Source organism: Colobus angolensis, unplaced genomic scaffold (genome assembly GCF_000951035.1).
Source record: "Colobus angolensis palliatus isolate OR3802 unplaced genomic scaffold, Cang.pa_1.0 Scaffold25, whole genome shotgun sequence".
In the NCBI taxonomy this organism is placed as follows: Eukaryota; Metazoa; Chordata; class Mammalia; order Primates; family Cercopithecidae; genus Colobus; species Colobus angolensis.
The window spans coordinates 3,806,338-3,817,844 of NW_012115710.1; the positions used below are offsets into that span (position 1 = coordinate 3,806,338).

General features: G+C 49.6%; 1 protein-coding gene across 1 annotated transcript in view; it reads left to right on the forward strand.

Annotated features, from left to right (window-relative positions):
• Window positions 1–7,209: 7,209 nt before the first annotated feature.
• Window positions 7,210–11,507, forward strand: part of IZUMO2 (IZUMO family member 2) — a 40,961-nt gene continuing 36,663 nt past the window's right edge. The window contains exons 1-4 of the mRNA XM_011946508.1: window positions 7,210–7,441; window positions 7,587–7,661; window positions 10,854–10,940; window positions 11,191–11,211. Coding sequence (XP_011801898.1) covers window positions 7,210–7,441; window positions 7,587–7,661; window positions 10,854–10,940; window positions 11,191–11,211 — 415 coding nt within the window. The remainder of the gene's footprint in view (window positions 7,442–7,586; window positions 7,662–10,853; window positions 10,941–11,190; window positions 11,212–11,507) is intronic.

Below are 11,507 nucleotides of genomic sequence, written 5' to 3' on the forward strand. Positions count from 1 at the left end.
ACTCAGCTAATTTTTGTATTTTTAGTAGAGACAGGGTTTCACCATGTTGGCTAGGTTGTTCTCAAACTCCTGACCTCAAATGATCCACCCACCTCGGCCTCCTAAAGTGCTGGGATCACAGGCGTGAGTGCCCGGTTGTAATTATATTTTTATATTATATGGTTGTCCATTAACTTTCTGGATGGTGTTTTCTGAAGCCCAAAGGACATCAGATATTTTATTTTGGTAAAGTCCTCGCTGGCCTGTGTATTCTCGATCCCTGCACGCTGTGTTGAACACAGTGATTGACAGATGGGGGACTTCTGGCAATATCTACAGACATAGCTACGGTTGTCACAGCTGGGAGTGAGGGTGCTGCTGGCATTTAGGGAGTAAAGGTCAGAGATGCTGCCCGCATTCTACACCGTGCACAGGTCGGCACCCACAAGGACGGATCGTCCAGCCCCAAATGTCAGTAGCGCTGAGGCTGGGAAATCCCGATTTGCCAATACACGTAACAGCCAATGTGAAACCCTCATGGCGTAGGGTTAGGAGCACAGGCTCTGAGGCCAGGCAGCCCGAGTTCAAGTTCTCGCCCTGCCTCCTACTCACTGTCTGATCTGGGGCAAGTGGAACAACCTTATTATCCTCATCTGCAGACGGGGACAACGCCATTGCTTCCCTTACTGCGTGCCGGGAGGATGAAAGGAGGTGCTAGGTCTTGGCATGGGGCCTGGCACAGAGTCCACACTCTCAACCCATGTGGGCCGTGGGTCTGGTTCAGCAGCCGCTAAATACCAGGTGTCCCGGACACACAGTGATTCCCTTCAGTTTCATGTCAGCCCAGTGAGTGCCATGGTGCAGTGAGGAAACTGAGGGACAAAGAGAGGAAGCCTCCTGCCCAATGTCACACAGAATATGGGGCTCTCAAACAGAGTTTGAAAGGCAGGCAGGCAAGAGGAAAGGAAGGAAGGGAGGAGAGAAGGGAGGGAGGGAGGGAGGGAGGAAGGAAGGGAGGGAGAGAGGGAGGGAGGGAGAGAGAGAGGGAGGGAGGGAGAGAGGGAGGGAGGGAAGGAAGGAAGGAAGGGAAGGAAGGAGGAGCAAGCCAAGAAAAAGGAGACAAAGCACTGAGACACAGGGAGAGGGGCAGAGATAGGAGACAGGGGATAGAGACCCAGAGAGAGGGGGACAGAGAACCAGACAGAGAGGGACAGAGACCCAGAGGGTTGAGGGGACAGAGACCCAGAGAAAGGGGGAGAGATACCCAGAGACAACAGGACAAACACCCAGAGAGATGGGGACAGAGACCCAGAGAGAGAGGGAGAGACTCAGAGAGAGAGGGCTACAGAGACCCAGAGAGCCTGGGAGGGCAGAGACCCAGAGAGGTGGTACAGAGACCCAGAGAGAGGGGTACAGAGACCCAGAGAGAGGGGGACAGAGACCCAGAGAGAGGGACAGAGACCCAGAGAGACAGAGATGGAGATCAGGGGAGGAGACAGAGACCCAGAGAGAGAGAGATAAAGAGGCAGAGAGGGAGGCATAAAAGAAAAGGGAGCGAGTGATAGAGTTTGAGGAACAAGAGGGACAGTTAGGATTGCCTGGGGGCAGACAGCCTGCGGTCACCTCACACCCCAGTTTTCCATCCAGAGAGCAGGTGGTGGAGACAGGCAGTGTACAGAGAACCCCTGGGCCTCGTGGGGGTGTGGGGACTCTGGCCTGAGTGGCAGCCTCCAGGCCCAGAGTGTGAGCAGAGCTGATGTCACCCCTTGGTGCTGGTGATGGAGTGAGAGGAAATGTGGGCATGACCGTGCCCCACCCGTGGGTGTGAGAGTCACTGAACTAGGTGAGAAGTGCCCCACGGGGCAGGTCATGGGCCCTGCCTCTGCCTTGGGGTGACATTCAATCCCAGGCCATGCAAATAACAAAGCATGTTATTTTAAAGTTTTTGTGTGAGTGAAATATAACACACATCCAGAAAAGAATGCAAAACACGATGTGCAAGCAACCCACGTATCTTATTGACCGATGAATGAATGCACACAATGTGGCCCATCCATACAATGGAATATTACTCAGCCTTAAAAAAGGAGGCTGTAGGCCGGGCGTGATGGCTCACGCCTGTAATCCCAGCACTTCGGGACACCAAGGTGGGCGGATCACGAGGTCAGCAGATCGAGACCATCCCGGCTGACATGGTAAAACCCCGTCTCTACTAAAAATATAAAAATTAGTCAGGTGCAATGGCACATGACTGCTGTCCCAGCTACTCAGGAGGCTCAGGCAGGAGAATCACTTGAACCTGGAAGGCAGAAGTTGCAGTGAGCCGAGATCACGCCACTGCACTCTAGCCTGGGTGACAGAGCGAGACTCTGTCAAAAAAAAAAAAAAAAAAGGAATTGCAGATCACCTCGTCCTTTGTTTCTGCTTTTGCTCAACATCATGTTTGAACGATGCCCCAGAGACGTTTGTGGGCAGCCAGATCATCCTCCCACTGACGTGCGGGATTCCATCAGAGGAACATGCCACAGTGGGTTTATCTAACGAGTCTCCCGTTGACAGATATTTGGGCTGTCTCCAGCTTGAGCTCCTTACAAAGGATGCTGCCAAGGGGATTCGTGTCTGCCCGCCCTGGCGGATGTGTGCACACATTTCCCGTGTGTGCATGTGAAGGAAGGGATGTGCACATGTCCAGCCTGCATAGAGCCTGACGGTTTTCCAATGTGGCTGTCCCTGTCTGCGCCCCCACCGCTGTGCATGAGAACAGGTCACTGTTTTTGTAGCCACACAATGTGGACTAGGGAGGGGGCTGGACATGGGGAAGTGGATGGTGAGAAAACACCCCTCACCCCACCCCCAACACTGGAACCGCCTCCTCTAACTCCCCTCCTCCGCTGGGCTTGAAGCCAAATCCCTCTAACCATTTCCCAGACATTCTTTTCCGCCTGCTGCACACCAACGCCAGATCTGGCCATTAGTATCACTCAGCAGAGCTTTGCAGCCTGGGGACCTCTGGCTGCCTGCCTGGCCCCACATCTGTCCCTGTCTCTACCTGCATAACCTCACACGAGTAGACTGTCCCTGCTCTGCCTCCCAATCCACGTCAGCCAAATGGGGTGTGGACGAAATGAGGTAAGGCATGCCTTCATTCTGGCAATACACACGTGTACGTACATTACTTCATGAGGTTCACAAAGCTCCCCAAAACCCTCCGGAAATATTAGAGCAGCAGGCACGACTTTGTACAGTCACAAACTCAGATGAGCATAAAACATATAGTCCTTTTCAGCTGGGCGTGGTGCCTCACAACTGTAATCCCAGCACTTTGGGAAGCCTAGGCAGGCGGATCATTTGAAGTCAGGAGTTTGAGAACAGCCTGGCCAACGTGGTGAACCCCGTCTCTACTAAAAATACAAAAATTGGCCGGGCGCAGTGGCTCACGCCTGTAATCCCAGCTCTTTGGGAGGCCGAGGCGGTGGATTACGAGGTCAGGAGTTCAAGACCAGCCTGGCCAACATAGTTAAACCCCATTTCCACTAAAAATACAAAAATTAGCTGTGTGTGGTGGTGCGCGCCTGTGGTCCCAGCTACTCAGGAGGCTGAGGCAAGAGAATCGCTTGAACCCGGGAGGCGGAGGTTGCAGTGAGCCGAGACCATGCCATTACACTCCAGTCTGGGTGACAAGAGTGAGACTCTGTCTCAAAAAAAATAATTAAAAAAAAATACAAAAATTAGCCAGGTGTGATGGCGCACACCTGTAGCACCAGCTACTCGGGAGGCTGAGGTAGGAGAATCACTTGAACCCGGGAGGCGAGATTACAGTGAGTCAAGATTTGTGCCACTGCATGCCAGCCTGGGCAACAGAGCAAAACTCTGTCTCAAAATAAATAAATGAACAAACATATCATCCTTTTCTTTTCCTTTTTATGTTTTGAGACAGGATCTTGCTCTGTGTCCCAGGCTGGCATGCAGTGGTGAGATCGTGGCTCGCTTCAGCCTTGATTTCCCAGGTTTAGGTGATCCTCCTACTTAAGTCTCCCAAGTAGCCAGAACTACAGGAGCGTACTACCACACCCAGCTATATTTTTCTATTCTATGTGGGAGCCTGAGGCAGGACGATCACTTGAGCCCAGGAGGTTGAGGCTGCAGTGAGCTGAGATTGTGCCACTGCACTCCAGCCTGGGCAACAGAGGGAGATCTTGTCTCCAGAAAAAAAAAAAAAAAAAAATATGTCAATGGTATTGAGTTGTATGTTTCACTGTGGGTTTTTTGTTTGTTTGCTTGCTTTGTTTTGCTTTTCACTGTTTTCACTTGGATCCATTCATGTCATGATGTGGACAGGCTCGTCTGATCTTCCAGCTGCTACAGAGTCCTGTACCACCGGCGGACCCACCTCCCCAGTGAGGACACCCAGCTTGCCTTTGTCTCCCAGTGCCGTCAACAACATGGTGATGGACGTCTGTGCGCCTGGAGGGTGAGTGTGGGAACTTCCTCGGCCACTTTTGCTGGGGTGTGAAATCTGATGATAGTTCATTTAACTTATGTTTTACCAAATTAGCATGACTGCAGCCGATAAACAAAACCGGTTCTGCATCCCAAGCCTTCCTGCCTCACACCCGGGCCTCAGGGTTTGGGGCTTGGAAGCTGAGGAATGAGCGGCCTTCCCATCCCATTCTAGCCATCACTTCTTAGGTCAAACAGCAGCACCTTGACTCCCTGCATGAAAGGCAGATGGTAATAGGGGATGAGGAAAAGGACGCGCACGTTAATATCTCAGGTTCATTTCTCAAATTATGGCTCCCACGACATAGGTAGACAACTGGATGATCCTAAGAAAGGTAGGCGTGGGCGGCAAGGCCCTGACTTTCAGTCCGGAAGTAGAGAGAATTACACTTGGGTGTGAGCACCTCCTTGTGGTCTAATCCCACACTTTGTAATCCCAGCACTTTGGGAGGCTGAGGTGGGGGCGGATCACTTGAGGTTGGGAGTTCAAGACCAGCCTGCCCAACGTGGTGAAACCCCATCTCTACTAAAAATACAAAAATTAGCTGGGCATGGTGGCACACACCTATAGTCCCAGCTACTCAGGAGGCTGAAGCAGGAGAATCACTTGAACCTGGGAAGTGGAGGTTGCAGTGAGCTGAGATCGTACCACTGCACTCCAGCCTGGGTGACAAGAGCAAGACTCTTATCTCAAAAATTAAAAAATAAAAAAAGGGAACCCAGAGAGTCCTCTCACCCTCTTTCTGCCACATGAGGATACAAGAAGAGACCTCCACCAGAACCACATCTTGTTGGCGCTCTGATCTTGGATTTCCAGCCTCTAGAACTGCAAGAAATAAATTCTGTTGTTTATAAGCCACCCAGTCTATGGTGTTTTGTTATAGCACCTAAACTATTAATAAGACAACTCGCCTCTCCTACTCTGTCTCTCTCTCCTCCTCTCTCCCTCCACGCAGTAATATTTAATCTTAATTTAATCTCTATGAATTAATAGTAACTATATATTAATATATCATATATTAATTTCACATTTGCTATATCTCCGTGTATACTATTATAATGTCTTTTAGTTGAATCTCTATGATTACATTGATATTTAATTCATCTACATATATAGAGAGATACAGGGAATGCAAAATGTGAAGTCATATCTGAGTGTTTATTGGGTCATTCTTGCAACTGTTCTCTAGATTTTAAAATTTTCAAGATGAAAATTTCAGGGGAAAAGAAAGTACCCTTCCCTCAACATACCCTCTTGTGGATTCATTGATTTGCTAAATATCTATTGAGCACCTAGTACATGCTAGGCACTGGACTACAGCAGGGAACCAGACCCCACCTCACCTCCTGGCCTCAAGGAACTCTCTTAACCATATCAGGCTATTTGCTTCCCAGCAAGTAATGCAGTTTGTCACTATTTCAGTTACTCATCTGTGTACCAGATTTTACGTTTCTCTTCCTCCCACTCCCTCCCACCCCTGCGAGCCTGAACTCGATGAGTAGAGATTGTGTTCATCTTATGTCAATCTCTGGCGCCTGGCACATAGTAGCTGCTCAATAAATATTTGTTGAGTTAATGAATTTAAGTACTGCAAGGGCAAGAACCTCTTGTTTTTCTCAGTTCTAGCTCTGGGGGCCTTGAACAGTACCTGGCACATAGTAGGTGTTGAATAAATATGTGTTGCGTGTAGGTTGGACGCAGTGGCCTGTAATCCCAGCACTTTGGGAGGCTGAGGCGGGTGAATCACTTGAGGTCAGGAGTTCCAGACCAGCCTGACCGACAAGGTGAAACCCCGTTTCTACTGAAAATACTAAAATTAGCTGGGTGTGGTGGCGCATGCCTGTAATCCCAGCTACATGGGGGCTGAGGTAGGAGAATCTCTTGAACCTGGGAGGCAGAGGTTGCAGTGAGCTGAGATTGCACCACTGAGCTCCAGCCTGTGACACAGAGCGAGACTCCATCTCTCTCTCTCTATATATATATATATACATACATAAATTATACCGGTGTGGTGGCATGGTAATCCCAGCTACTTGGTAGGCAGAGGCACAAAAATAGGTTGAACCTGGGAGGTAGAGCTTGCCATGACCCAGGATCGTACCACTGCACTCCAGCCTGGGCGACAGAGCAAGACTCTGTCTCAAAACAAACAAACAAACAAACAAACAAACAATATGTGGGCCGGGCGCAGCGGCTCATGCCTATAATTCTAGCACTTTGGGAGGCCGAGGAGGGCAGATCGCCTGAGGTCAGGAGTTCGAGACCAGCCTGGCCAACATGATGAAACCCGTCTCTACTAAAAATAAAAAATTAGCTGGACCTGGTGCCGCCTGCCTGTAGTCCCAGCTACTTGGGAGGCTGAGGCAGGAGAATCGCTTGAACCCGGGAGGCGGAGGTTGCAGTTAACCGAGATCACACCACTGTACTCCAGCCTGGGAGACAGAGTGAGACTCCGTGTCGGGAAAAAATAAATAAATAAATAAAATAAAACAATATGTGTTGAATGAATAAATTTAAGAGGAATTAGTAAGTTCTAAGAGGCGTAGAGCAGAGGCTTTCTGTTTTTTCTTGACTCTCTCTCTAGGTTCTAGAACCATGTCTGGCACACAGTAGGTGCTCAGCAAACACGGACCTGTAACACCCTGATGCTCCCTGGGCCTCCTGACCGCGCCCTGGACTGGGAGGCGGGGCCGGCCGGGCGCTCTCTGTGACGTCACAAAGGCCCCGCCATGCCTCTGGCCTTGACCCTTCTGCTGCTCTCGGGCCTGGGCGCCCCCGGAGGCTGGGGCTGCCTGCAGTGCGTCCCCTCGGTGCTGGAGGCCCTGAGTCACCTGCGCTCCGCCCTCATCCCCAGTCGCTTCCAGTTGGAGCAGCTGCAGGCCCGCGCCGGGGCCGTGCTGATGGGCATGGAGGGGCCTTTCTTCCAGGACTACGCGCTGAACGCGTTTGTGGGGAGAGTGGGTGCGTGCTGGAAGTTGGGCAGCGGGGCTGGGCGAGGGATGCCGGAGACTACGCCCCCCAGAGGGGTCGGGGCCAGGCCTGGAGGGGGCGAGGTCACTTGACTCTCTGGGGGGCCCACTGGAGTGTCCTCTCCCTTCTCCCCCAGAGACAAATCAACTGGACCTTGTGGCGTCCTTTGTCAAGAACCAAACGCAGCACTTAACGGATAGGTCTCTGAAAGGTAGGAGAGCGGAGGGAACGCCTGCTCCAGCATCCCTCTCCTTTCGGCCGGTCTGCACCACTTCCCTTGAATATAAAAATAAGAGGAAACACGCATGTAATGTAGCCTTGCTTTTTTTTTTTTTAAGGCTCAGAGCCTCACTGTCGCTCTGGCTGGAGTAGTGGCGCCATCACAGCTCACTGCAGCCTCGACCTCCAGGGCTCCAGCAATCCTGCCGCCTCAGCCTCCCAAGTAGCTGGAACCACAGGCCTGTGCCACCACACCTGGCTAATTTTCTATTTTTTAATTTTTTGTAGAGACGGGGTCTCATTATATTGCCCAGGCTGGTCTCAAACTCCTGGCCTCAATAAATCCTCCTGCCTCAGCCTCCCAAAGTGCTGGGATTACAGGTGTGAGCCGCTGCACCTGATCGTAATCCAAGACACTCTTTTTTTTTTTTTTTTTTTTTAAGACAGTCTGGCCCTGTCTTCCAGGCTGGAGTGCAGTGCCACAATCTCTGCTCACTGTAGCTTCCGCCTGCCGGGTTCAAGCGATTTTCCTGCCTCAGCCTCCCAAGTAGCTGGGGTTACAGGCACCCACCACCATGCCTGGCTAATTTTTATATTTTTAGTAGAGACGGGGTTTCACCATGTTGGCCAGGCTGTTCTCAAACTTCTGACCTCAAGTGATCTGCCCGCCTCGGCCTCCCAAAAGTGCTGGAATTATAGGCATGAGCCACTGTGCCAGCCAAACAACCAAGATACTCTTAATAGGCAGGATATTCCAAGGACATAGAGGTTACCTTCTGTGAGCCAGGCAAGAGCGAAATTTGTGTGTGTGGGGGGGAGCGCGGGGTGGGAATGTGCAGGGTTGGGACAACCCAGGCCTGTTCCGTTAATCCTTTATTGCCCAATAAAATATGTCAAATGGAGGGAAATACTAAGGAGGAAAAAAACAAAGCAAGGACCACGGAATAGCAAGTGCTGTGAGTAGGGGTGGGGATTGCAGCTTAAAGTAGGGCATCCGAGAAAGATGTCCCTGAAAAGGAAGCATGTGAGAAAAGACCTGAAGGGGAGAGGGAAGCAGCCATGACGGGGTCTGGGGGTAGAAGGGTGCAGGCAGAAAGAACAGCTGGTGGAATCTCTGAGATGGGACTATGTTTGGCATATTCACAGAACATCCAAGAAGGCCAGAGTGGAGTGAGAAGGCGACATTGTCTCTGTAGAAGATGAGATCTTAGAGTTAAGGGGAGGGAATGGGTGTTTTGAATATTGAACAAACAGGATTTGTTGCCAGTCATACTGACAAACTGCACTGGGATATAAGAAAAAGAAAGGCGTCAGCTGGGTGTGGTGGCTCACGCCTGTAATCCCAGCACTTTGGGAGGCCAAGGCGGGCGGATCACGAGCAGGAGATTGAGACCATCCTGGCTAACACGGTGAAACCCAGTCTCTACTAAAAATACAAAATTAGCCGGCTGTGGTGGCACATTCCTGTAATCCCAGCTACTCAGGAGGTTGAGACAGAAGAATCGCTTGAACCCGGGAGGCAGAGGTTGTGGTGAGCTGAGATCGCCCCATTGCACTCCAGCCTGGGCCACAAGAGCAAAACTCCGTCTCACAAAAAAAAAAAAAAGAAAAGAAAAGAAAAAGAGAAAGTCGTCAAAGATAGCACCAAGGATTCTGAATTGGGCAATTAGAATCATGACATACCTATTTACTAAGATGGAGTAGACTGGGAGGTTGGGAGTAGGTCTGGAGGAGAATAACCAGGGTTCAGTTTTGGACTTAGTGGGTTTGAGATGCCTCTTAGACATCCAATTGGAGATCTTGACCAGATAGCTGGATATATAAATCCCACCTTCGGTGAGCCCTCTGGGCTAGTAATATAAATGTGGGGGGGCATCTGTGTATAGAACAGCACCATCCAATAGAAATAGAATGTCAGCCACAAATAGGAGTCACATATGCAATTTTAAATTTAAATTTTAAATTTTCTAGTAGCGTGGTGGCTCACACCTCTAATCCCAGCACTTTGGGAGGCTGAGGCAGGTGGATCGCCTGAGGTCAGGAGTTCAAGACTAGCCTGGCCAACATGGTAAAACCCCATCTCTACTAAAAATACAAAAATTAGTCAGGTGTGGTGGTGGGTGCCTGTAATCCCAGCTACTCAGGAGGCTGAGGCAGGAGAATCACTTGAACCCAGAGGCGGAGTTTGCAGTGAGCAGAGATCACGCCATTGCACTCCAGCCTGGGCAACAAGAGCGAAACTCCGTCTCAGAAACAAAAATAAAATAAAATAAAATAAAATAAAAATTCTAGTAGCTGCGTTTTTAAAAAGGTAAACAGAAACAGATGAAATTAATTTTGATAATATATTTTAGTTAATCCAATATATAAAATATCACCATTTCAACACATAATCCACATAGGAATTATCAATATATTTTACAGGTTTTTTGCACGATATCTTTACAATCCAGTGTACATTTTACACCTACAGCACACCTCAATTCAGACTAGCCCATTTCAAGTGTTCAGTAGCCATGTGTGGCTAGTGGCTACCACACTGGACAGTGCAAGGCTAGGTAATATATTAAAGCCATATGGATTGAAATCATGAAGGAGTGAATGTAGACACAAAAAAGAAGAGGCCAGGCATGGTGGCTCACGCCTGTAATTGCAGCACTTTGGGAGGCCGAGGTGGGAGGATCACCTGAGGTCAGGAGTTTGAAACCAGCCTGGCCAACATGGCAAAAACCAATCTCTACTAAAAACACAAAAAATTAGCCGGGCGTGGTGGCACATGCCTGTAATCCCAGCTACTTGGGAGGCTGAGGCAGGAGAATCACTTGAACTTGGTAGGTGGAGGTTGTAGTGAGCCGAGATCAGACCACTACACTCCAGCCTGGGCAACAGAGTGAGATTCCGTTTCAAAAAAAAAAACAGAGGAGAAGAGAGATCAAATCCACTTGCCAGATGAGGAAGGTGAGGCCAAGGAAGGGTGGCTTTGCCTAGGCCCCACAGTGAATCAGAATATAGATGCAGGATCTCCCCGGCCATAGATTTGCCCAGGAGACCCTTAGTAATCCTGGTCTTGGTTACCCCTTATAAATGAAGAGGAGCTTCCTCATATCTTCTCCTGGAAGCTGCAGGTAGTGGGGTGGGCTTTCTGGGTGCCTCCCACCCCACAAAGATCTCTTCCTCTCCTCAGATGAGCCTTTGCTGGAAGAGTTGGTGACCCTCAGGGCGAATGTGATCAAGGAACTCAAGAAAGTTTTAATTTCACATCAATTAAAAGGTGCAGCCTATCTCTCCACCAATCCCCTCTCCCCTTCTCCCTTGAGCTCTTGATCCACTTTTACCACTTTTTTCTCCCAAACCAAACTCCTTCTTCACCTCTCCTATAACTCAGCCTTCTTCATCTCTCCCCAATCTTCCCGTTCTGTCCTTTCCCAGCCTCACTCCTTACCTGCTCTCCTGATCCCTCGCCAATTAAATTATCAAGTTACCATCCCAATTTAACTCACCTCAGCAATTTTCTCTTGCAGCCTGCAACCCCAAACTTTGCCGTGAGTTCTGGATCATCGCTCTCTCCCTTCTTTACCCTCCTAACCCCCTTCGCCCTGTCTCCCCAAATCAAGCCTGGCTACCACTCCTTACTCCAGTTGGCAGTTCCCTTACCCCAAAGCCATGGAACCTAGGGAGATTTGCTTTTTAAAAGTTTATGAAAATAACGACTATCTGCAAAACAACATTTTGAAGGTATGTAAGTCACAATAAGATAGGCTATGTTGTATTAACAAATAAACCCTCACATCTCAGTGGTTTAATACAACAAAGCTTTATTTTTCTTTCACCCAAATTT